Source organism: Rhinolophus sinicus, chromosome 1 (assembly GCF_057876585.1).
Source record: "Rhinolophus sinicus isolate RSI-liver-muscle chromosome 1, RSI-T2T, whole genome shotgun sequence".
Taxonomy (NCBI): Eukaryota; Metazoa; Chordata; class Mammalia; order Chiroptera; family Rhinolophidae; genus Rhinolophus; species Rhinolophus sinicus.
The window spans coordinates 73,011,640-73,039,479 of record NC_142501.1 but is presented as its reverse complement, the minus strand read 5'-3'; the positions used below and the strand labels follow the sequence as shown (position 1 = coordinate 73,039,479).

General features: G+C 40.2%; 1 protein-coding gene across 2 annotated transcripts in view; it reads right to left on the bottom strand.

Annotated features, from left to right (window-relative positions):
• Positions 1-27,384, bottom strand: part of ZDHHC17 (zDHHC palmitoyltransferase 17) — a 141,869-nt gene extending 114,485 nt beyond the window's left edge. Inside the window, exons 1-2 of one of the 2 annotated variants that reach the window (XM_088800925.1) lie at positions 27,090-27,384; positions 20,519-20,638 (exon numbers count right to left, since the gene is read on the bottom strand). In XM_088800925.1, the coding sequence (XP_088657051.1) occupies positions 20,519-20,638; positions 27,090-27,098 (129 nt within the window). In that variant the 5' untranslated portion in view covers positions 27,099-27,384. The remainder of the gene's footprint in view (positions 1-20,518; positions 20,639-27,089) is intronic. The other variant, XM_088800930.1, reaches the window with a different exon arrangement.
• Positions 27,385-27,840: the final 456 nt, after the last annotated feature.

Sequence of the window (27,840 nt, the reverse complement as noted above, 5' to 3'; positions counted from 1 at the left end):
ACTCTCTCATCTCTCCTTCTTGGGCTCCAATTACATGTTTTAGATCACTGGTATTGTTTCAGAGGTCTTAGATATTATAATCTGTTTTTATTTTAATCTCCCTTTTCTCTTTGTGTTTCCATTTGGGTGATGTCTGTTGACCCACATGTCTTCAAGTTCAGTGATATTTTTCTCCACTGTTTTCAGACATTTTGAAGAATATGAAATGAATTCTTTGTAGATGATATATTTTTCATTTCCAGCATTTCATTTGATTTTTTAAAGTTTCCATCTTTGCTGAAATTCTCCCTTTATTTACAAATGTTGACTTTTCCACTATACCAGGGGTGCCAAAAAAATGTATGCAAGTGGACACTTTGGTCAATGTTGCTCAAGCAGTAGTTCGCCATAATCAGAAGTGTCTGGATGTTGATGGTAACCACTTTGAGCACCTCTTGTAATTGCAGAATCAAACATGACCTGTATTCATCTTTTGTTACTGGTATGTATTGAGTATTAACAATTTTAATGCAGTTTTCCTTTCTTAAAATGTGTTTTTTGGCACCCTCTATATATATAAAATTATACACATACACATATATCTCTTGTATCATGTATGTAATGTGTTTCCCTGAAAATAAGACCTAGCCAGACCATCAGCTCTTAAGCATCTTTTGGAGCAAAAATTAATATAAGACCCAGTCTTAGGTCTTATTTTTGGGGAAACACGGTATACATGCATGAATGCATGTATGAATCTAATCTGTATACCAGAGGCCTCTCTATTTGGCTTATTTTAAAACAACCCACTTGCCCAGGGCGAAAGGATAGTACTTAGGCCCAAAGACATCCATTGGATAGCCACACACATAGAAAAAGTGCTTTAACTTAAATGTAAAGGAAAACATCTTATTTTCAAATGAGGAAAAACCCAAAGTCTTTTTTATTTTATTGGTAGTCATGTCCATGAGGTAAAAGAGTGGCATTTGGACATAGTGTTTAAGTGGACAGAGTTTGAATTCAGGCAAAGTGGGGTTGAATTCCTGGCTGTGCTAATTATAAGCTCTTCAGTCTTAAGCGAGTTAGATATTCCTCTAACCCAGTTCCTCATCTGTAAAATGCGGATAATTACAAAAATATCTTCTGCATCGGGTTTGTGTGAGGTTTAAATGTGATCCCACTGGGCAGTAATCAGTAGAGTAAGTAGCAAACAGAAGGCCCTCAGTTAATGCAAGCCATTTTCTTTCTCTCACACACTCCCTCATCCCCATCCCCTTCCCTCCAGGTTGAACACAGAACAGAGATCCAATTTTATCTTGGTCAGTGATATACCGTTAGTATCCATCCCATCACAGGCATTCAATAAATATTTGTTGAAAGAATAAATTAATAAAGCTGTTCTCTGATTTAAGGCAATCCAAAAAGTGGGGCTCACCAGGTATCAGATGTGCCTTAAACAATATTTTCATAAGCCATGCAGAAGAGGGAGTGTTTTATCAAGTCCATTAGACCTCAGAAGACTCTAAAAATTCCTGACTCATATGTAGGCACTTCAGAGACCTTTTTCAAGGCTATCATGGGGGCAAAGAGGTGGAAAATTGATTTTATTGACACATAGAAGCAGTACTCTTGAACATTTCCTTCACTTCAGGAATGAGAACTGAGAATCACTTTGTCTTGCCTGAATATATCAGATCGATGTACTGCTTTAGCCAAAAATGGAAATGAAAAGGTAACAAAGAAGAGCAACAAAGTGTATATTAGTTTATCTTTGTGCATGGCAAGATTCATCCTTGCCTGGAAAGCAAGTCTAATTCTCTGACAAGAAATGCAAAAGAATCAGGAGACACTATTTCTTGAAACTAACCCACCGAAAAAGAAAAATTAGAAGTTTGTCTCTTGGCTTTATAATTCTGACAAGTATTTGCAAGAATGTAGAGTACATGCTCAGTGATGAAAGAGAGTTAGTCATTTTATAAAATGATTAAAAAATGACTTTATTTTTAGACTGTTCCCTTTTGTCACTGACATCTTAATGTACTGTAATTTGAAATGTTTGCATGTTGCGTGAACAAAGCACCAGCACTTCACAGCAGTGAGAATAATTGCTACTTAAATGTGCTACATATCAATCTATAATGCAAGGATGCACAATAGTGACTCACAATACTAACTGCACTTTAACAGTATTAAAAGAAGTTTTTAAAAAATTCAATGGATATTTCCATTGAAATAGAACACATAATTTGTCCCGTGGGTCTATGAAGGGACTCACTGTCCCTGAATATATACCAAATCTCTGAACAAAATTGGATTTCGTATAGGAAGGATAAGGGGAAGAGAGTTGTTTGGTGAGTAACCGATAGCACCTACCATACCCCAAAGCCTGATACATACACCCGAATACCAAGTTATTCATTTACACTGAGAAATATTATTGTGAAAAGAACTGGGCACTTGAGTTCTCTGGTCAACATATTCTTTCTTGACAGGAAAACCAAAAAGAAAAAAAAATTCTTCAAGGGAAGTTAAGAGAAATGAGAAATGAGAACGCTACTAGGTGAATGCAGAATTAGACCTATTGGAGTAGTTATTTCTGTGTGCTCTGGTTGATTCCTCTCACTGCGATGCCTTTTCCCTTTTTTAACTCCTACATAGCCTTTAAAATTCAGCTTAAGCATCATCCCCTCTAGAAGCTTTGTCACCCCCACCTTCTCCACCTGCACTTCCCAACCCCCAGCTGAATTATTTGCCTCTCTTCTGTATTACCATGGCACACTGTGCATAACTATATCATTACACCTACTCTTCTGCATTGTACTTATCAATTTATGTGTCTTCTCTTCTAAATGCGAGTTTCTTAAAAGCAGCAACTGGGCTAACTTGTTTCTATAGAGTTAGAGGTTAGCACAGCTCTCAAAATATGGAAAGGCAGAATAATCACCCCCAGCACTCAAAAGATTTCTAAATCCTAAACTCTGACACCTGTTGTTAGGTTGATTTTGTGTGAAATAAGAGAGTGTTTTGTGAATGAGATAAACATTTAAATGGTCAAACACAGATTGCCCTCCATGTGCGGGTGGGCCTCATCCAATCAGTTGAAGGCCTGAATAGAACAAAAAGACTAGCCTCCCTGAGCAAGAGAGATTTCTGCAGGAGACTGCGTTTGGACTTTATCTACACCATCCACTCTCCCGGGTTTCGAGCCTGCTGATCTACACTGCACAGTTTGGGCATGCAAGCCTCTATAATCACGTGAGCTAATGCCATCTATCTATCTATCTATCTTTCTATCTATCTATCTATCTCCACATATATATATATATATCCATATTTATATATTTATATATATCTACATCTATTTATCTATCTATCTATCTATCTATCTATCTATCTATCTATCTATCTAAAATTCTCTGAAGAACCCTGACTAATACACTTGCGTATATGTTACCTTACATGGCAAAGGGGAATTTGCAGATGTGATGAAGGATTTAGAGATAGAAAGATTATAAGATTATCTGGGATCATCCTGTCGGCCCACTGTAATCACAAGGGTCCTTCTAAAAGAGGCAGATGTGTCAGAGTTACAGAAGCAGATGGAATGACAAAAGCAGAGGTCCAAATGACACAATTGCTAGCTGGGGGCCACAAACCAAGGGTGGTATACAGAAGCTGGAAAAAACAAGGAATCAATCCTTCCCTGGAGCTTCAGAATGAACATCTTGATTTTAGCCCAGTGAGACGCATTTTTGCCTCTGACCTCCATAAATATAAGATGATACATTTAAGTTGTTTTAAGTCAGTGTTTTTCTGATCATTTGTTACAGCAGCAAGAGGAAAGGAAAACAGCTGTAAAGAAATCTGGGGTGGGGGTGACAAAATGACAAGTATTTAATGGATTAAGCTATTACAATGATAACTAGCATTTATTCATTGCTTTCTATACGCTAGGCATTTTTACCCATTCAATCTTGATCTGAATAACCAAACCGAGATCAAAATACTACTATTCCCATTTATAAATAAGCAAACCAGAATTCAAAAAGATTGAGTAAATTTGTGCAAGTACCGTGCCAATAACTGATATAATAGGTATTGAAAATCAAAGCAGATTTCTCTAAATGTCAGTGTTCTCAACATATCCTGAGACATGCAGCTCTACAACAGAGCACCAAAGAATGGCTTGAGAGCTGTTTATCCTTCCCTGATCTCCTTCAGCACCTCTAAATAACTTAAATAACAGTGAAATTGAAGTGAAAACAGTGTGCTTATTTGTGAATGCAGTTTCTCATGGTGGAGGGAATGCCATCCAAAGTCCCTCCCATCTGAAATTCTGGAGCTCCCCAACCATCTGCCCACAGATTGAGTGCTGTGTACAGGCTCCCACTCTCCATGGACTGAGACAAACCAAAAATACTGGGGACCAGGCTTGCCTTTACTGTCATGTTTTTGTATGTTTACTAATTCCTATTTTTTAAAAATATTAATGGAATCAATTAGACCTCAATCAGGGCTTCCGCAGGCAATGAACCCATCTTTTAAGATGATTTTGCATACCTGTAAGTACATCCATTTCTTCTAGGTGTTATAAATTAATAATTAAATGGAACTCTATTTCCAAGTTGATGTGCTTCGCCTCACCATTGCCCTAATATATTGTCTATATGCTAATTCACATAATGAACATTTATGTCAATATACACTTATTTAGAAAATATTTTTAATGAGCAAAGACATAAAGTCTTTGCATTATAAAACACCAGTTGAAATACCTCATAAACTATAGAAACTCTGCTAAAAACGTAAATAGATGCAACGACAGGTTTATTTTGAGTCACCATGTCTTGGTACAGAAATTCCACTGGGAAATATTTAACACAATTATAATGATCACTTTTCTATACCTATGGATAAAATACAAAGGCAAGTTCCTTTCATTTGCTTTTTTTGTTTTAAGAAAAGTAAAACAAAAACAAATTTTTTTTTAAGTTTTAGAGACTATTAAAACTGCTTCATTGCTGATGTACATAAGAATTGACGGAATGTAATTACTTGACTGATTGAAGGGTACTTTTTTTGGAACACAACAATTAGAAAAGATTGTGGTTAGAACATTTCTAATATGGATAATTTAGAGTTCATCCATATAAAACCAGTGTGAATGGTCTTATCACTACCACCCATGACTTCACATTCAAATTAAAAATTTGAGAACCATACATTTGCCAACAACATGAAGAGTTTACTTAGTGTACACACATAAAGCAGACGAATCTTTACCAATCTTTTTTGCTAAATATATTAATTATTTACTTCAAAATCTTAAGTAGAATGACAAGAAAATTCGTAATTAAAGTTTCCTCCTGACTCTTTGCTGATTTTTAAGCACAAACACAATTTATACTATAGCAAATTTATTTTTTGGAAGAAATTAATACAGTAGAGATTTCTTTTAAATGCTTATTTGGAAAAAAGACACATCAAAAATCTTCAGGGTATAAAACTTGAAAACCTAAATAAATAAAAGCCAAAATCCTTTTCATGAACTTTTCATCTTTTGTCTGCCAAACCAGTTTTCAACATTGACGCCTCCTTTTTCCTAATTATCCACTTCCTTTTATCAAACTATTCACTGGGTCCCATCAATTCCATTTCCTTAGCATTTCCATCCCTAGTTCAGCTCTCTTAGTCCTGGTCATCGTCTTCTCTTTGTTTGGTTTACTGCAGCAGCCTTCTAAATGGGTTCTCAGTTTCTTTGCCTCTGACCTCCACTACCAACCTCCCATCCATAATCATCCTCTAAAATTCCAACAGACCAATTTATTTTTTTGTAAAATGAAAATCTCATCATGCCACTCTGCCGCTTAAATCCTTCAACAGCTTTTCTTTGTCCTTAGAACGAAGTTGAAACCCCAAAGGTTGGGATCAACCAATCCAAAGGTTGGCTGCTGTTTAGGTCTCCATCTGTATAGTCACTTAACAGTAAGAACTTGAAGTGCAAGGACTGTAGCTTTTTTTTTTTTAAATCTTTATATTCTCATCGCCAGCTCAGTGCCTGGAAGATAGTAGGTGCTCAATTGATATTTATTAAGGAGTTTTGGGCCTAGTTCTGTGGTTTAAAAAATACGCTCTCAATCTAGTGATGCTTAAATGAAGTGAACAAGTTTCCTGTGTTCTCCATCAGTTCTTTTAGATTCATCTTTATGCTTCCTTCCCAGACTGTCACTATCATTCGCTTCCTTGCACTATGGCACTAAGTTTTTTTGACTGATATAGCTCTGTGGGGGCGGAGCCCCAGAGAGTAGTTTCCAGGCTCTCAGCCTCACATAGACAGGTGCTGGCTCAGGTAGTAAATGGCCAACTGTGATTGCATGGCCATCAGCTGTGGCTAGTTGGCCGTCAGCTGTAACCAGTGAGCCATTGGCCACAATATAACTGCTGTGGCTATGCTAGGAGAGAGAGAGGAAAAGATGGCGGTTTGAGAAAAAGGAAGAGAAAGAGAAGAAGGATGGGGCTAGCAAGAAGATGGCGGCTGGGCTGGCAAGTGTGGATGGCGGTTTGCGGACAGTGTGTATCCAGCCTCCAGTGAGAGTATAGTGCCGCCAGAGAGAATAAAGTGGTATGACTCCCCCATCTATGGCTCCGTGGGTGTTCCTTTTTGGCCTCACCATATCCTGCGTTCTTGTATGGGGAGTGGGAGCAGAGACCCCGCAGGCCGTCCCGCACGACAAATGGCGCAGCGAGCAGGGTCTCCTGCATGACAAATGGCGCAGCGAGCAGGGTATGGTGCCGGCCAAAGCTCTCCGAAGTGCGGTGGAGCAGTTTCTGCGTGAGTCTGAGGAAGACCAGGAGGAGCAGCTGCCGGAGAGCTGGACCCCCGTGGAGGGGTGGGAGGACGTGGACGGTTCTCCCACCAGCACAGGAAAAGCCATGCAGCTGCTGCAGAGATGGAGCCCCGTGGAGAGGTGGAAAGATGTGGACGGTTCCCCAACCAGCACAGGCCGGAGAAAGCGAAGGTCGTTGCAGCCCTGTGGGCCGGGAGGTTCCTGCTCGGGCAGCCCGGATGCAGGACTTGTAGTCCCAGGAGGTAACGCTTGCTGAGTCCTCCGTGAGAGATAAGGGTGAGGTCAAGGTCATCCCTCACCCCCAGGACAGCCCTGGCGAATGACTATGGACTATGGGGAATTGCCTTCCATCCCTAATTTAATGGACTGCTTGACTGTTTGTTTGGGAACTGTTGTTAGTGGAACTGGGGGATATTTGCTTTTGTCTCTTGACTGGCCGCCATTGAGAATATGTAAGCACCTTGATTGTGAGTCGCTGTTGTTCCAGCAGGGTACCCTGAGAGGCACAGAGAGAGTGGCAGTGCGCTGAGAGGTCTGGCTGAGCCCTGAAGATACCCTGGCTGTGCCCAGGAAGTCGGGCTGTTCCCAGAGAGAGTAGTAGAGCCCTGAAGGTACCCTGGCTGTGCCCAGGAAGTCGGGCTGTTCCCAGAGAGAGTAGTAGAGCCCTGAAGGTACCCTGGCTGTGCCCAGGAAGTCGGGCTGTTCCCAGAGAGAGTGGCGGTGCCCTGAGAGCCCTGGCTGTGTCCAGGAAGTGTGGCTGTGCCCACAGAGAGTGGCGGTGCCCTGAGAAGCCCTGGCTGTGTCCAGGAAGTGTGGCTGTGCCCACAGAGAGTGGTGGTGCCCTGAGAAGCCCTGGCTGTGTCCAGGAAGTGTGGCTGTTCCCAGAGAAAGTGGCAGTGCCCTGAGAAATCCTAGCTGTGCCCGGGGAAACTAGTGGTACCCTAAGAAGTCCAGGAAGTCTGGCTGTGCCCAGGAGTACTGGTGGTGCCCTGAGAAACCCTGGCTGTGTCCGGGAAGACTAGTGGTACCCTAAGAAGTCCAGGAAGTCTGGCAGTGCCCAGGAGTACTGGTGGTGCCCTGAGAAACCCTGGCTGTGTCCGGGAAGACAGGTGGTACCCTAAGAAGTCCAGGAAGTCTGGCAGTGCCCAGGAGTACTGGTGGTGCCCTGAGAAACCCTGGCTGTGTCCGGGAAGACAGGTGGTACCCTAAGAAGTCCAGGAAGTCTGGCTGTGCCCAGGAGTACTGGTGGTGCCCTGAGAAACCCTGGCTGTGTCCGGGAAGACAGGTGGTACCCTAAGAAGTCCAGGAAGTCTGGCAGTGCCCAGGAGTACTGGTGGTGCCCTGAGAAACCCTGGCTGTGTCCGGGAAGACAGGTGGTACCCTAAGAAGTCCAGGAAGTCTGGCCGTGCCCAGAAGCACTGGTGGTGCCCTGAGAAACCCTGGCTGTGCCCAGAGAGCCTGGCTGTGTCCAGGATATTGCATTCACCCCCAGGCTCCTCGCACAGGTCCCCTCGCGGAAGACGCTTGTCGCGTAGATTGTGAGGCGAGAGCCTGTAGGGGTGGAGTGTGGGGGCGGAGCCCCAGAGAGTAGTTTCCAGGCTCTCAGCCTCACATAGACAGGTGCTGGCTCAGGTAGTAAATGGCCAACTGTGATTGCATGGCCATCAGCTGTGGCTAGTTGGCCGTCAGCTGTAACCAGTGAGCCATTGGCCACAATATAACTGCTGTGGCTATGCTAGGAGAGAGAGAGGAAAAGATGGCGGTTTGAGAAAAAGGAAGAGAAAGAGAAGAAGGATGGGGCTAGCAAGAAGATGGCGGCTGGGCTGGCAAGTGTGGATGGCGGTTTGCGGACAGTGTGTATCCAGCCTCCAGTGAGAGTATAGTGCCGCCAGAGAGAATAAAGTGGTATGACTCCCCCATCTATGGCTCCGTGGGTGTTCCTTTTTGGCCTCACCATATCCTGCGTTCTTGTATGGGGAGTGGGAGCAGAGACCCCGCAGGCCGTCCCGCACGACAAATGGCGCAGCGAGCAGGGTCTCCCGCATGACAAGCTCAATGATATTAGAATTGTCGACATAAGAAATGTGCAAACCTGCAGAGAATTTTTATAATAGTTTCTTTGAGCCAAACTAATGACACTTGCTGGGGAGCAAGATCTCAAATGCTCTGGATGGTAACAATTTTGCAGCTTCTTTTGTGCATTTGAAATTAAGGAGGGAATGTAAAGAAGATTACTTGGAGGTGGGAGAAAGTAAGGCAGGAACTGGATTACAGGATAGTTAACAAGATTCTGTGCTTTCCTGAGGGTGGTTACAATTTCTTTAAAAGGTGTGTTGACCTAGATGCACTGAAACAATGGATCAGGCTTGCTTAAGGCAAATATAAACTTTTCACTAAAAAATTATATGCCTGGAGCGTAACTACCCACCTTGAAATGCCCAGTTAGGAATTGATGGTCAGATCACTCTGTGAGATAACTTTCCATAGAACCCCTTTTTTTGTCCCCAGACCATAGCTAGGGGGTACGTACCAGAGAACTGCCTGGGGGAGCCCTTCCCCATCATAAACTAAAAACCAACACTCTTTAAGTTGCTGAGTAGAGTGTATATAAAAATGAGTGTATTTTATTTTAATCACTAAAATTCAATTTTGCTATTCTGAAACAAAGGAACATCATTTTAAATATATTTTCAAAACCCCAGAAAGTTATTTTAACATTTAGCTTCTGCATAAATAAATAAATACTACTAAGTTGGGGAGGTTTTTTACATTTAAGCCAAGATTTCCTAGTGATTTGGGTTTTCACTCTGAGCTACTCAGTTAACCATTCAGATGTTCCTGAACCGACCTCTCATCCCTAACCATTCTCCCTTTCCTGCCTCTTTAAGTAGTCCAATAAAAATACCAATTATGAATCTGATAGCACTCCATTGCATCATGAAATAAATTCCATTACTTAACATTGGGATTCACTGGATGAAAGGTGGTGATTAACATACTTTAAGTGATGAAATAAGCATGTTAAGTCATTAATGAGGATAGAGAGATTGTATACTTAGCATCTTTGACTGTATTACCACAAAATGGCTATTACTTTGTAAATAATTAATATATTAATCCATATTTCCATCTGTCCATTCATCTATTTTTTGGTTGAAAATTTCTTCTTGAATCATCTTACAATTATTTCTTGAGAATCTACTATGTTCCAGGTTCTGTTCAAGGCAGTGGGGATACAGGATCTGAAACCTAGTAGGTAGGATGGTGTTTCTAGTCACAGGGTAGAGACAGACAGGAAACAAGGAAACAATGCACAGAATAACAGAGTTTCAGAAAATGCTGACTACTGTAAAATAAATAAAATATGGCAATGGGATAGAGTGATAGGTCTCGGAGAGAGGCCAACTTTAGTTCAGACGACTCAGGCAAGTCCTCTCTGAAGAAATAAAGGCTCTCAATGATGAGCTCTCAATAATGAGAAGGAGCTATGGAAAAACCTAGAGGCATAGTGATACAAGGAGATAAGAACAAGAGACCTGACATAGGAATAAACATTTCTAGTCTAGAAAAAGGAAAGACAGCGTGACATTTTATTGTAATGACATTGTGTGTGAGCAAGAGAGAATGGCGACTTGAACTAGAGTTTCAATATCGAAGATGTTAAGTGGTTAAATTTGGCATATATTTTGGAGGTCCAACCAACAAACTAGTTACGGCATGTGGGGGAATGAGGAAAAGAGCGGTGCCTCAGTTTTTTAACTTAAATAACTCGATGGATAGTGGTGCCATTCACTGAAATGGAAAATATCAAGGAGAGCTGTCTTTGGAATTTGTTATTTGTCCTATTTGGAATTTGAGAAATATGTACTATGTCCAAGACGAAACATCAAGTAGGAAATTGAATATATGGTTCTGGAACTGAAGAGAGGCCAGGAGAAGAGATTTCATCCAACATGTCTATGCTATAGGCTATTTTGTTCCACATCCATTTCAAGTTCATGAGAGCTGTGGCCACCTACATCAATATAACAGACCTCGAAGGCCTAAGAACTGAGACCACCTGTGTCAGGATGACTGAGTTATTTGTTCCAGGAAACTGCCCAGGGAAGACAAAACCATAAGCCAATGAATAACTTCACTGTTTGCTTTAGGAAATCCCTGCAAATCAGCTTATCTGAGACAACAGTCTCCCTTATCAAACCATGGCTTATGCATCGAGACTCACTGCAAGATTCTCACCTTACTATGTCCACCAACCCTCAACTATTATATCATGAACTTTTCCAGTCCCAATCTATTCCCCACTTTAAAATATCTGCCATAAACTCCTTGAGCCCAGACTCCCGCCAAATCCTATATAATTCTTCTCTGACTCCACCCTCTTGATTCTGTGTAGGCACTGTTCTCCCTGACTGTGGTGATTTCGAATAAACTGAATTTTGCTTTGTTAATAAAGTTCATCTGGTTGTATTTTGGTTAGTTCAAGATTCTTTACAATTTTTGCTATCCTGCCCTTATAGTTAAGTGTGAGTCCTATAGATAACTGTTTACCTATCTTCTCTGAGACTCACAATTAGCAAAATGAGATTTCTGAAGTTGAGGGGGACCCTTAGTGAGTTACGTATCATTGAGTTAGCTCCAATTTCTGGCAACCCTATGAATAAGTGATGTCCTCCATGTCCTGTCCTCAACAGTTCCTGTATTCAGTCAGCCCCTGTAGACTCATGCCTATGGCTTCTTGTATGGCGTCAGTCCGTCTCCTACTTGGTCACCCTCTTTTCCTACTGCCTTCTATTTTTCCCAGGATTACTGTCTTTTCCAAAGAACTCTGCCTTCTCATGATGTGCCTGAAGTAGGACAACTTCAGTTTTGTCATTTTTGCTTTCGGCAATGTTTTAGGCTTAATTTGCTGTAGAATCTACTTGTTCGTCTTTCTGGTAGCCTAGGGTATCTGTAGAGTTCTCCTCCAACACCACATTTCAAATGAATCACATTTTTTCCTCTCAGCCTTCTTCACTCTCCATCTTTCATATCCATATATAGTAATTGGGAATATAAGGGTGTGAGTGATTTTAGTTTTGGTCTCTAATGATATCTCTTTGTTCTGAGAGATCTTTCCTAATTCTTCCACTGCTGCCCTTTTGAGTTTCAGCCTTCTCTTGATTTCTTGGCTGCAATGTCCATTTGAATTGATGACTGAACCAATGGAAGCAATATCTTTAACAATTTTGATATCTCCATTGTCTATGTTAAGGTTGTGCATTTCTTCTTTAGTCATGATTTTTGTCTTGATGTTCAAATGCAATCCTGCTTGGGCACTTTTGTCTTTCATTTTCATCAAAAAGTGAAATGGTGTCATCTACATATCTGAAGTTAATGATCTTCCACTAATTTTCACCCCTCCTTTCTCTGAGTCTAGCTCAGTTTTTCATATAGTTTCTGTGTACAGATTAAACAAAAAGGGAGATAAAACATACCCTTGTCTGATGCCTTTGCGCATAGGAAACCATTCTGTCTCTCCATATTCTGTCCTGACAGTAGCTTCCTGTCCACAGTACAGGTGACACATCGGGACAATCAAGAGCTGAGGCACAGCCATTTCTTTCACAGCCGCCCATAGCTTCTCATGATCCCAGGAGTCAGAGGCTTTATTGGAGTCTACAAAACACAGACTAACTTTCTTCTGAAATTCTCAGAAGCACCCCAGTATCCAATGAATGTTCACAGTTAGATCTCACGTGCCTTAGACATCTATTCTAATCAATTTATTTTACAAATTGGAAAACTGCAGCCAGAGCAATTGTGACTCGTCTAGTGGTTACCAGATCAGACGACATAACTCCCAGGCTGGCACTCTTTATGGAAGAACATACAAGCTCATGTGGAGCAAAATGAAATAAATGATTTTATTTCATTATATTACCTATAAATTTCCTAGCAGGGCAGGAAGCAGCCTGGCTGTTTTGTTTTTCTTTTTGTTTGTAATGCTTTGTATTACGTGCCAGGCTGGCTTAGGTACCAAGTGTATGTATTCATAAAAAATATTTTAGTAATTTAGTAAATATATGATATATTTTTCAGAAATTCAGATGTTGGAAGTTTATTGATCAGCAGAAAGATATAGAAACATCAGCTGCCAAAACATACAATTCCTGATGTAGCTGCAATTTTCTCCTAAATATAGAAGAAAGGAACAAAAACAAACAAACAAAAAATCTTAACTCTCTAAGTCAACTGTATATCTTCTCAAAGGGCAGGATTTGCTGTATAAAATGTTCAAGAAGTTAGAGCTTCTTTGAATATTCAAGATATGAGTCTCTTTGAAGAAACTGAAATACACAAGTTTGTTATGGGTACATCTTCCCATTTTGACTCAAATCTGGTAAACGTTGTGGAAAATCTGATACTTTTTGTAATAATTTTGTACCAATGCAGTGGATCCCTATGGCATTCTCTTCTCATCCCTTTCATTCAGAAATTCTCTCTGCTGACCTCCTCCATATTATGACAGTGGGAGCTGCCACATAATGACTCCATGCCCTCACCATAGTTGATTGGACAAGAGGTGGACACCTGGACCGTATTAGGCCGATGCGCCAATGGATTGGGGACCAAGAGAGTTAAATCAGCCTCTCAGGGCCTGGATAATAAATGTATAAAACTCAGGAGTTGCCATTAGCTATGTCCTGCCATTTGGCCCCATGGAGCAAAGGAGGCCATATTTTTGCTTGGATGTTCTCTGAGCCCACGTAATAAGGGTGGGTGAAACTATTCAAGCCAATCCTCATTTATACACTCTAATACCAAATTAATACCAGACATTTAAAAAGAATAAAAGAGAGAGAAAAAAGGAAATGAGAAGGAAACACTACCAAATACTCACCCTATGCCCCATGCCCTGAAACCAAGGCAGTAAATTATCATTTGTTCATTTTCCATGTGCTAGACACTGTTCTAAGCACTTTATATGCATTGTCCTATTTAGTCCTTACTACAAATCTGTAAGAAAAGTACACTTACTATCCTCATTTTAAAGATAAGAAAACTGAAGCACAGAAAGGTTAAATGATAGAACCAGGGCTCAAACCCATGCAGTCTGACTCTATAACCTGGGGTCATAAACATGACATTACGATGCTGCCTTTCAGTAAGGAGAAATGTGGTCAACTTGGCATCATAGGTAGCCTTCCTTGGGGAGAAAGACAATAAACAAATCAAGGCAAATACATGGAACGTCTGGTGATGCTGACAAGTGCTATCAAGAAATGAAGAGCAAAAGATAGGGCAGGGAGGGCCAGCGGGTCGGCCTGGGGACAGCTGAATCTCACAGAAGGGACTCAGGGAAGGCTTCACCCTGAAAGCGATGTTTGAACAAAGGCTTGAAAGAAAGGAGAGAGCAAGCCCTACTGAGGTCTGGGCAGAGTCTTCCAGGCAGAGAGATCAGGAATGCAAAGACCTCCAGGTGAGAGCATGCTCACTGTGTTCTGGGATGAGCAAGGAGGCAGGAGTGGTCAGGAAGTAGAAGGGGGAGATGAGATCCAAATTCTGGTGGGGGATCATGTGGGGCCTGAGATCCACTCTAAGGTCTCTGGCTTTAACTTTGAAAGAGATGGACAGTCATTGCAGGGCTTTGAGCAAAGGAGTGACGTGATCTGACTTGTGTTCTATAAAAATTGTCCTGCCTGCTGTCTTTGGAATAAAATGGAGGGAGTGAGGGCAAAAGTAAAGAGATCAGTTAGGAGGCCACAATCCAGGGAAGAGACTGGCAGCTTGAATCAGGGTGGTAGCAGTGGCAGTGATGAGAAGGGGTGGGCGTCTTGACACATTTTGAAAGTAGAGCCAATAGGATTTGCCGATAGATTGAATGTAAGAGAAAGGGGTAGGGGTGGGGACGAAGGATGACTCTAGTTTTTGACCTGAGCAACCAGAAAGATGAAGTTACCTTTTGCAGAGATGGGTAAATCTGTGGGAGGAATAGGTTCAGAAGGTGGTGGGGAAAGATCAGCAGCTCATCCTGGACAGGTTAGATTTCTAAGGGGAGCTAGCAAGGACATGGCTAGATATACAAACCTGAAGTTCAAGGGAGTAGTCTGGGCTAGAGAAATAAATTTAAGAGTCTTCAGTACAGGAATTATATTTAAAGCCTTGAGATTAAATGAAATCACCTAAGCGTAAGTATAAAGAAGAGATCTAAGAACTGAGCTGTAGAGTATTCCATCTGGAAGAGGACATTAAAACTAAGGGAGTCAAAAAGAAAGAGCAATACTGCATGATACTATGGGAAAAGACCATGTTCATTTTCAGAGGTATAAAGCTTCAGAGTTGTTCAGTTGCATAGCGGGGCGAGTTATTCTTACCAGGGTGAGGCATGTTTATAGGCACAAAAAGAGGAACAGTTGCGATTACATAGACACCTATATGGGTTCATTCCAGCTTCCTTCTCCAGGATTTAAAAGAAAAAGGAGAAATTCACATAAAATACTGAATCCAAGGTCAGGAACTTCTGTCGCTGGAACAGTTTTGGTTGCATAAATGGGGCCATGAGATGGAGTGTTTGTCTTTCCCACTAGTAAATATTACTCTGATGTAACAGTATCATATGCAGCAAGTTACAGCACGATGCGACTGGAAAGTGTTCACTCTGTTTGATCTTTTTCAGAATGGTTTCAGTGTAAGGTTGACGAGTGTAAAATATATACGCATATATATTTTGGTGGGGGGTAGGGTGCAGAAGTTAGGTTTCGATGGGTAATCAAAAAGTAAAATAGAAAGTAAAAGTAGAAGATATAGACATCATCTTCCAAAAGCTTATCTAAGTGTTAAGAATCGTTTTCAAAAGAGGTAAAATCAGAACTCATATAAAGTGAAGACCCGTCAAAGATTATTATTCTATATTTTTAATGAGAAATTGTAAAGACGTCATAAGCAATTTGAAGTCAGAGCACCACAAATTTATATGGAATAAAATAATATTGACATGAATTTAACAAATGATTGCAAAACTGGCTTTTTCCATGGGGAGGGGGGGATTGGGGTGGGGGTTGGGGTAGTAGGAAAGAGAAGGGTTGTCTGTCCACCAGACAGAAGTTATTTGCTTGTCTGTAGACAAGAATTAGTCCTATGGCAAGGTTATAGGGAGGCTAAGAAGCCAAACCAAGAAACTCCATCAGGGTCACCTGCAATACTTAGAAACTTGAGTGCATTTACCTTTTTATCCATTATACGTACAGTTTTATTCCTTACAAATTGGGATTGTAATATATATGATATATTATTTTATGTTGTTATTTTATAGATATATAGTATGTATATTATTATATATTGTTCTAATTTTTAAACTTATAACTATGTTCTAAAATGTTTCAGTGCCATTAAATCATTTCTTCCAAAATGATTTTTAATGGATATATTATATTTATCTTAATCATTCTTCTTTGTTGAGCACTTAGGATATTTACAAGTCTCTACTGTAAAGTGACGTTTTAATGAGTGTCTATGTTCAAAACTACTAGCCCACACCTAGATTATATTGGTAAAATAGATTCCTATAAGTGGAATTAGTGAGAGCAAGGGTAAGACCTTTTAAAGAACTCTTTTAAGCCAAGTAGCTCTTAAGGTTGCTTTAATTTATACTTCCATCAGAATGTTTAAGAGTACCCATTGCCCTGCACCTTAATAAATATCAAGTATTACCAATTAAAAATTATTTATAGAAGACACTAAAATCAGCACAGGTCACCAGCATAATATACACAATGTTACGCTGACTAGACTGCCTTCATTATGGGGGGAGACAGTAGTGAAGCTTTTCACCCTAAATACAGAGCGTGCCAAAAAAATGCATACACATTTTAAGAAAGGAAAAAACTGTGTTCAAATCATAATACAATGAATAACTCCAGCATTCATTAGATTAACGCCATCTTTTGAGCGAATTCCGTACTACACATTGCTACCGTAATTCAATTCAACTTTGAAAAGTAATACATAGATAACATCTCTTAAAATGTGTACATTTTTTGGCACCTCCAGTAGAAATGGGCTATTCTAGCAGAGTTATACAGTCAAATTTAAATTCAGCCCCCCAAAAATGTATATTATCTATAAGAAATTCTTAGCTTTTAGAAAATGTAGACACAGAAGGAAATAGTGTCAATTTAAATCATATGTAAAAGACAATATCTTGCAACAGGCACTTGAATAAAAATATTTAAAAGTACCTACAATCTCCTCTAGGAAGCACGGATGTTCAGGAAACGAATTGTGCAGATTAATTCTCTGTGTAATCACAGAACAATCATTTCATGTTATTATGCTTTCGTGTGGGGGAAAAAGAACAAAATGCTTGTTTGACTTTGGTGGTTTGATTATGTTTTATACTTGTGCCAGGTTCTTGATGGGCACTATGACTAGCACTCACAAACCTCAGCAAGGAAGATTTTGGGGTTCCGATTTTACAGATAAGGAATCAGGCTGAGAGGAGTAAGACACTTACAGGCCATTATTTGAGCCGAGGTTTGTCTGACTCCAGAGTCTGACTCATTCCATCAGGCCACACTGACTCCTACAGAGCTACAGTAAGGCTCCTTATAAGAGAAAATGACCCCAGGCTGGTGACAAAAGAAGCCCCTGATACAAAATCACCAACTCCCTCTCGGGTGGCCCAAAGTGGAAATGTTAATGAGTTAACACCTTGCTATTTCTGAATTTAAATTAGTATCTTATAAATTAGCATTGGACTGCTTTTATTTATTAAACTGTAAGGAGAGAACAGACAAGAACGAAGAGGAAGAAGTACGAAGTACGGGGGTGGGGGGGAATGAATAAAGAAGAGTAAAACCCAGCCCTTGTGAAATGTAAGAAAACCCACAACAACCTAGAGCATGTCCAGGTGCTGAGTAAAAAGAGGGTGATTGTGAGGGCATTTCAGTATATCTGGAGATTGGAAAGCAGAGGGATGGGCGGTTTTAGAATCAAGCTAAGTGGGGGAGTTAGTGGAATGGTCTCCTAGGTGGGGCACGGAGCCATCTCTCTTCTTCCTTTTGCCATCTGGCCCCACCACAGGGATGTAATTTCCTCACTTCCTCCCCAGCAGGCGACTGTTTGTGGGTCAGAACTTCCCTCTCTCGCACGGGCAAATGCCTAAGCATTTTTATTCCTTTTCTTTTTCAGCCTGCATACTGCACCCACCTCCCACCTCCCACCTCCCAACAATCTTTCTTTAGACAAAGTCCTCTGAGTACTTGACTAGCGGTTAGTTAGGCTGGGGAGGCAGAGAGGAGTCTGGCTTAAGAGCAAATGCTCCCACATCAGGCTGCCACGCCTGTGGCCTGTGTGAGCTTGACAAGTCACTTAATCATTCTTTGCCTCAAGTCTCCCCACGTGTAAAATTGGAACCCATTCAAAAATATTTATGAAGCACCTACTATGTGCCAAACATTGACCCTCTGAAGATGGAGCAATGAACAGAACAGAGAGCCTATTTTTCCAATGGGGGAGACACACTTTAACCAAATATATACTATAATAGTAAGTTTTAAGTATAATGAAGAAAAATAAAGGAAGATAAAGGGATAAGAATGATAAGGAGTGACATTTTTAAAAAGCCTCTCTAAGGAAGTGACATTTGAGCAGGGAGAGGAAAAAAGCAAGTCATGCCATAGATCTAGAGGAATTAGAACAGCAGGTCCAAAAGCCCTGAGTAGGGGCAAGCTTAGCATGTTCAGGCAAGAGCCCAGGGAGAGTTGCTCAGGGCCAGGTCATCTGGGCTCGTAGGCCTTGTTAGGAGTTCAGATTGATTGTAAGTGTGATTAGAAGTATACCAGTTAAACTTCAGTCACAGGAAACAGGAAAGACTCTCGTTATTTAATTAGAAAGAGATTTAGGTGCTTATAAAACCATTGAACAGGTTAAAGGAGGAAGCTCTAAGCTGGTCCTCAGGAATGAGACCCAGGACACCCCCACCAAACTAGCCTGCCACTAAAGCTGCGACCTCGGCCACAGTCAGGAAGATGGCCAATCAAGACGTTGCAAACGAACTGGTGATTTCGAGAACAGATGCCACGGCAATGACCCAAGGAACAGGAAGCCCTCATTGCTGCCATTACAATCATCTCAGCTACACTAGTCAGCGCAGCCAGGACATGGCCTCCACTCCTCTTCCACTGTCCTAATATCTCATATGTGTCCAAGCCAAAGCTGCAACAGAGTCAAAGAACTGTGGTTTTCCATTTTCCAGTCCCTGCAGGATGGGAAAGCACATTATAAGACTGGAATGCATGCTGGAGGCCACTAGGTGGGTAAGGAGGAAGAGAGTGGTGGGATTTGCTAAAATGAGGGCTCACTCTCACTGCTATGTAAAGAACACACTCAAGTGGGTCAATACAAGCAGCAGTAACAGTTAAAGGGCTACAGCAGCAGCTTAGATAAGAGATTTACAGAGAGCCTTAGAGTGCTGACCATGAAATAGTAAGAAATGGTGAAATTACCTATTTTGTAGGAGAGCCTCTAGGATTTGCTGATGGATGTAAGTTGTAATGAATGTAAGGAATCTAAGATGTCGTCAGGATTTTGACCTGAACACCAAGGTCAATAGTAGAGACATGTACAAAGAACACTGGGAAAGATATGGATTATGGGAAGAAAACACTCCCATTTTTCTCAAACAATAAAGGATACCTCAAAGCTCTTAGTGTAGCTAGGACAATTGGGACTGGCTATTGTCTTTCATTAAAATAACATTTTGTCTGACTCCCTGAAGCTGAAGTCACCAAGGCTGCAACTGGATATTTCTGAACAGTCGTCATGTCTTCCAGGTGGAAAGAGACAGCAACACACTCAAAATCTGGTATCCTGAATCAGCTACTTACCAAGGCCACAACAGCTACTATGAGGTCCCCAAGTTATTCAATATTCCTTTCTGAAGGTGGTGATCTCAGCTCCATTGGAACTTGGCGCTTAGACTAAACCAAGATTATTCCTTTTATCTGAATTGGAGGAAGGCCTAGATAGCTTGGGAGATGTCTCCTTTCCCATGGACCAGCAGGAGAGGATGGGGCCCCTCGTGCCCAGTTTATGGCACTAGCCACATAGGGTTCAATGAGAGACCATTCACAGAGACTCTGATATGGAATCCAAAAAGAGAAATACAAAGAGGAACGGAGAACCCAAAGGGGGAAAATATATAAATGTAAGGACATTTTTTTCCCCCACAGGATCTTATTAATAGGTAACCTAATTACTAACCACTCAGGATATTGTTCCGAGAGATTTGCATTTAGCACCTCTTTTAATCTTTGTAACAAATTCTGAGGAAGGGTTATTCTCATTTAATGGATGAGGAGACTGAAGCACAGAGAGGTTAAGTGGGATGGCTAAGGCCATACCGTTAATAAGTCACAGAGATGGGCTTCAACTCAGGCTAGTTGATTCAAGACTTCATGATATTAAATATATCTTACCCAATTGCACCCTTAGCGAAGGCTTTTATCACTATCGGGGAGAACTGGACAAAGGTGGGATGTAGCAGTGGTTTTTGTAGGGGAGCTTTTAGGTTAACCTAGTTTGAAGTGTGCCATTGTCATCAAGAAATGATTTACAGACCCTTGTTATATTGGTTAAGGTAACACTGCTATAACAAACCTTAAAATGTAAAATAGCTCAAACACAACAGAAATTTATTTCACACATACCTGAAGTCCAAAATGAATGTTCCTGATGGCAGATGGCTCTCCTCTAAGTGCCAGTCCATCTTGTGGCTCCTTCATCTTCAACACATGATATCCAACACTGTCATGTTCATCTCTATTAAGCTAGAGGAAGGGGAAAGAACATGGAAGGGTCTTACGGACCAGTTCTGGAAGAGGCATACATCACTACAACTCACATTTTATTGGCTACAACTCAGCCACCCCACTGTATGCAAGTGCAAAGGAAACTGGGAATTGCTGTCCAGCTAAATGCCCAGCTAGCCTGTCTGCCACATTGATCTCATTCACGACGTGGTTTCTCTCAATTTTACTCTCAAAAGGAAACTGGAATTTTAGTTTGGGATAACTTTGTTTTCTTTCCCATGTAAAATTTGCATTTAGGTCAAACAGGCTGCGTGCCTTTTCCTTTCACATTTAGTTTGCTTATGGAGAACAAGTTATACATTCATTTCTGGAATCTTTTGAAGTAAATAGCTCTCCTTTGATAATGTTGTCCATAGCTTTTTCCATTACTTCCTTCTTCACTGCTTTAATGGGGCATTACATCTTGCAGAAAGTTGTAAAGCTTTCATGTTTATAAACACTCCCTTGAACCTTAATTGATAAAACATTTACAACTTGTTATGCTTGTCTAATTTATTGATGCCTAAAATTTTAATGCTGTGATATGGGTAAGTGTATGCCAATGCCATTTTCACCTACTGTGATTATACATATCAATGAAGATTAGGTATTCACAAAGGTCATAGTAATGGTATCCTTATATAAAAAATACTCATTAGATTGGGCTTAAATTTGCAAGTCCAGGTTGTCACCTGTCTTTCCGACCAACAAGCTATGAATTGGAGGTTCCAACAACCTCCTCCTTTGGTTCAATTAATTTGCTGGAGTGGCTCACAAAACTCAGAGAAACACTTAATCTACTACATTACCTGTTTAGTGTGTGTGTGTGTGTGTGTGTGTGTGTGTGTGTGTGTGTAAAACACAGGAACAGCCAGTCAGATGGAAGAGATACAGACGGCAAGGTATGAGGAAAGGGCTCAGAGCTAAAAATCTAATAAAGGATCTTGGATCCAAATGAAAAATCTCCCATTCAACTAAACCCTCATGTTTCCATACTTATTGCATACCCACATATTTAATTCGGTATGAGTTCTCTGGTGATGAAAGATATTTGACCAGCAGCTTAAGGACTTACCACATCTAGACCATTCATTTTCTCTTCTTTCCAGCATGAATTCTCTGGTGTAATGTAAAATATGAACTAGAATCAAAGGTTTACCCATACTTATTAAAATCATAATATTTTACTCCTGTATGACTTCCATAATTAAGGTCTGATTTTTGACTGAAAGATTTTTGCACTCTCATTATAAGAATGTACTTACTGTCCCATATAAACTCCTTGATATCTCATTTGGATCAATAAAGAATGAAAGAGGCATTTTGGAGGGTTATTGTTTGCCAAGGGTACATATTGTGATTCAATATATTTCTTGGTTCCTTTGATGTCTTGTTTGTTCTCTGTGGTGGCCTGGTCCTAGAACTAGTCTCTCCTACACAGAAGTCTACAAGAACACCATGGTAATAAACTGAAGTCTGATACGGACTATGGAGAGGCTTTGGCAGCCTTTCTGTTGCCCTTGGCATTGCAGTCATAGAGCTTGATGAGCAGAGCACAGGTTTGAGGGCAGCCTCCACTTGCATCCTGTGAGCCCTGGCTGTCCTTGTGTAGGTCACATCCCGCACGTCCATCCTCCAGGTCCCTCCTTGCAAGTATACGGGGAAGAAGGTCTTTGAGCTTCACCCACTTCCACTTACCATAGCCAATCCAACCATTATTGGACATGCTCATGAGGAAGGACTTTGCAAAACCCAACCTCTCCCAAATTAATAAAAAATAAAATCAAGTTTTAAAAAATGAGCAGTGCCGATGCCAATACAGACAGAAACTACCATCCAGAAACATTCTAAAATAAGTGCTTTCAGTCCACGATTTCTATTGTCCCTGTAATATTCTAGTCTCCCATGCTAATCCTGCTGTCTAGATTCAAGGGTGTAGGACCAAAACCAAAACCAGAACAACAGCAACAAAATGACATGTGGGCATTGACTAAAGATAAAGAAGACCTCAAAAACTTTTTAGCACATTAGGTGGCTGAGTGAAAAAAGAAAATGGAACACTAGATAGTTAATACCATCTTTGTGAACTGGGCTGCACTGACCCAAGACACAAAACTCAAGCTTCTGATCTTCCTGTAACCAGCCAATGCCCGCAGGCCACTTTACTTGCTGGGACATGCACTGCTGACATATTCATGGTTATAAGACTCTCCAGCATGAAGCAACTTAGAAGAAACATCACATAGGAAGTGCTGGAGGCCTTTTCTCTCTGCTGATAACTACATGTTTGTGTGCAAACTTAAAACAATAATGTCGAATGCTGGTGCTTTCTTGGCATATCTCTGACTACAGGGTACTATCTCCAAGGGAAGTTTTTACCTTGGGAGAACTATCTGATCCAACTTGTCAGGCTTACCAAGTCATGCAAACAACTGAACAGGATCTCTGGTTGCCCTCTATATAACACTAAGTAGGAAGGCATTTTTGGTAAAGGAATCAATTGAAGCATACAAACTATTAGCAAGTACTCCTTTAAAAATAACTACATATTCGTAGATCCTTGCTTCCAGACCCAGAGAATCTCGAGGTGTGGGGCCCAGGAATCTGTATCTTTAAGATGTTCCCTGGTGATTCTAATATAGACAGACCATAAGACCCACCAAATAGATATAAGATGCCCAGCAACCCAATCTGGACATTTCTGCATTGGTCATTCATTCAAAAAACATTTGTCCAATGCCCTCTTTGAGTTTACATTCTAATGGGGGACAACAACAACAAATAAATAAAATAACCATATAACAGGTCTATAGAAACACATGGTGTGAAATTAGTCTATGTATACAAATACGGTAGGATATGAAGATAAAGTACAATGGCTAAGAGAAAGACAATGCTGCTATTTTAGATGGGTGGTCAGAAAACCCCTCTATTATAATGACACCTGAGCAGAAACCTAGAAGTGAGAGACCAGCCATGTGTATATCTGAGAGAAAAATATTAGTTTAAGAAAACAGCAAATGCAAAGGTCCTGAGGCCAGTATGGCCTGACAGGAGTGAGAGGGGCCAGAGTATGAGGGCCTTACAAGCAATGGTTCATACCTTGGCTTTTATCACCATGGGAGGTTTTGAGCAGAGCCGTGACATGACCTAATTTACTTTTTAAAGTGAAATGATTTTCTAAGTCAAAAACCTCATGAATTTGTTGTCTCACTGATAATATGAAAATAGGGAGAAAGCTGGGATGTTGAAAGTATTCATTTGACCACTTATTTGAGTGTTAGTAAAAAGTAGCAAATAATAAAAATTCTAAATACTAAAAACAAGAGAAGTAAAATTAGTTATAACATTGATTCATAGCCATGCTTCCTTAAAATGGCAGGTTTTGAGAGTCAAGAAAACTAGGTTCAACTTCCAGTTCTGCCTTCGTCTTTCTCATTAGTAAAATAGAAATAACATGTACTTCCCAGGTCACTGTGAAGAGTAATGAAGACCGTATATTCCTGACAAATAGAAGACCCTCCCTTCAGGGTAACTGCTATGCTTAGTGTTATTCTGTGTACATTGGCTGAACATTTCGCAAAATGGGAGAATACTGGTTAATATTAAGGAGAGTATTTGCTCAAATATTATGAAGCATGTGCAATAACTGATTATCATGCTCATTTAAACAATGAGACCGACGCAGGAAGGAACTTGGTGTGGTAAAAAGATCCCTGGGCTATAAATCAACCAATTTAAATTCTAGTTTCAGCTTTGCTACCAGGGGTTAAATATTTTAACTTTTATGGGCCTCAATTTCCTCGAAATTACACTCGATGATTACAGCAGTGCTTTCTAGCTGTAAAATAATACATTCAGATAAAACTCCAATATTGAAGTATTGGCCCTTCTGTCTGTATCACTTCTGTGCAACATCCTCTTGGAAAGTACAGTTGCAATAGAAGACACACATATGGTAACTTGGAATTTTTCTATATAAATGTGAGATCCTTACTTGATATCCCAGCGTTAGAAATTTTCCCATAAAAACCCACTGTCCATGTAAAATCACTTGTCAAATATAAAAGTGGCAAGTGTTATACATCTCTTCTCAAAAAATGATAAAAACCAAAATACTGCATTCTTCCCCATCACACCCAAATGCAGAAATTTACCTCCCTGTGAGTAAAAATAAGGAATAGAGTAATGAAATCCTCTGAAACATTACCAGAGATATGATTACATATGAAAGAACTCAGAAAACTCATGTATTTGAGTCAGGGAAGATTTGTGGTAAGCTCATTATAATTTTCCATCTCATGTTCCTGGCAATGAGTATTTCCTGCTGGGTTTCTTTCTCCCTTTGCATATCCATGTCTATTTTTATCCATAATGGATACATTTGTGCATATTTTTCTTATTAAAAAAATGTTCCCGGTCCTTAAGCCAGCTTCTCCAACCAGGCTTCAGGCAGAAGTTGGATGTGGAAATTGTTCATCTCCAATGTCCTGTCCTTACTGTCCCTTTTTACAGAGAAAAGTCTCCTCTCTGGAGTTGCTCTACAATCCTTTCTTCCGTTTCCTTGCCTCAATCCAAAGGAAATGATTTAATAAAAACAAACAATAGAATTGTGGTTTCCAGGGGCTGCAAGGAAGAGGAAATGAGGTGATATAGGTCAAAGCTACAGATTTTCCGTTATAAGAATGAAATTCTGAGGATCTAAAGTACAGGGTGGTGACTATAGTTTATAATACTGCATTGTATACTTACAAGCTGCTGAGAGTACATCTTAAAGATTCTTAACACACACACACACACACACACACACACACACATACACACAGAGTTAACAGTAGTTAACAGAGTTAACTACTTTAATGAGGGATATGCTAATTATCTTGATCTTAGTAACCATTCTACAATGCATATGTAGATGTATATCAAATCACATTGTACATTTGAAATATACACAATTATATTTGTCAATTATTTCTCAATAAAGTTTCAAAAAACTGTAGAGGAAAGGATATAATTGCAGTGATGTGTCACTTTGGTGTGAACTTATGTTAACAGGTTACCTTCCCTGAGAGCATCTGTGTCTTATTATCTGTAGCTTTATTATTCATTGCAGAAATAAAAGCTTTGTCTCTTTAATGATGACATTTTCAGATGCCTCGAACTCCAGGCATTGGAAAAGTCTGTATGGTGAGACTTTACAAATGTTGTTCTGACCTCTGTGGGGGTGGGAGGAGGAGGGGGTCCCAAAATGATACTACACTAAACACGTAGCTCAGCACAGCCTACCTCTCCTGGGGCAGAACAGGTGAGTAGAAGCCGAATGGCCCCAACACCTAGGGGGAGTTTACTTTTTTATTTCCTCCCATATATTTGGTGAGGACATTTCTACAAAGAATAAGTCATTAGGATCTTAGAATTTGGAGACTGAAATTCATCAGAACTAGTGGTCAATTTTTTTCTCCTGTCCCATACTATTCATAGGCACAAATCACTTTATCAATACACTCTCTCAAGGTCATGGGAAGAAGTGTCCTCAGGGGAGATTCTCTGATCCAACAAACTTCCTCAGTCACACAGATGAGGAAAAGAGAGCTAGCTGGACGAGATCCAGGCTTGTGGACAACCTTACATCACTAGGGGATCTTCTTTAAGTAAAATAATTCACAATTATGAATAAAACATTAGATATACAAGTAAATGTCTACTTATTGTGAGAAAAGAAATCACAACACATTACAAATTTTAGAAAGCTGATAAATCATGCAAACATTACAAAATCCAAAAATATCTACTTATCTACTTGACAAACTTCTATTATTTTTTTCTTACCTTTTCTGACTGCATACTCTTTAATCACCTCTTCATATGATAATTTCATTATATTTTCTAATTGAAGAGAATTGAAAGGTAATTTGATCTTTCCTTCAACATGGTTGAGCAAAGTTTGTTTTTTATTATAGTTTAGAAAAGTTTCTTTCAGTTTTATAATTCTTATTAGTAAGACTGTATAAATTTTTAGGAACGTTGCCAAATTTGGGACAAGCTCTATCAAGTTTCTTTCATGTATGAAATGTAAGCTTCTCAGGGCATTTAAGTTTTCTTGAGCAATGACTAATTTTAAATACCTTTTAAGCTGATGAGATACCTTTTACGCAGTTTGTCATCAATGTTTTCATTGTAGTTGTATGAAATAAATCTGTGTTATTTTTATAGATATCAGTGTTTCATGTTGCATCAGTCTGGGTTCAATCAGGAGAAAAAAATCACACAGTAATTCGATAGGAAAAGTTGAGTAAAAAGACATAAAGAAAATAAACTGAAAAGAATATAGAATATAGAAATAGCAGGTAATAGGAACAGCTACTACCTTCAGGCTGAGATAGAGTGCCCCAAACTCCCTCACTCACAACCAGAATTGATATAGACATACCCGTAGCATAGCTGTGACTCTCTGAATGGCAGAGAAGTGGCAATGGCGCCCACTGGTGGAAGTTGCTGAAAATCTGCAGAGTGCTGGTGAAAGCTGATCATGGGACAATGTCTCACCTGAGGCACTCCTTTACAAAACTGCCCAAGAGTCTTGCAGGGAGGACTGCAGGATACTGTGCACTGCAGGATCTGGGCAACGGAAAAGCTGCAAGCACTGTAGGAGCCAGACGCTGGAGGAACTGTCTACACAGCAGGAGTCTGGGGCTGGAGAAGCTGTGAGCCGAAGTCTTGGGTGTTGCAGGAACTGGCCAAAGCACACCAGAATCAGGAAGCAAAACTCTTTCCTCTTGCAATGTTCCTCTAGCACCCTCTATTGACCAAGCCTCAGTGCTAGCTGGGAAAAGAAATTTATTTAAAGGGCCCAGGTCCATTTTTCAAAGAGCAGCCAAAAAAGGGTGATTTGAAGTTAAGAGGCAAGTACAACTTGACATACGTCAAATCAGTATGAAATTTAAATCTTTCTCGATGTGATTGACCGCTTTAGTTAAACAGAATATTAAACGATCCAAGAGTCTTCTTTCCCTTTTTCAGTTACCGCTTTTGTTATGCTCAGAAAAAAGTTTTGTTACCATTTTCCCCTCAATGTCAGAATAATTTCCATTGATTTTACTGTTCTTCTTTATCCCTTTGTTTCATATTTCACTAAACGTCTACCAGAATTTTTCTCAGTTCTTTAATAAATTTAAAGCTAA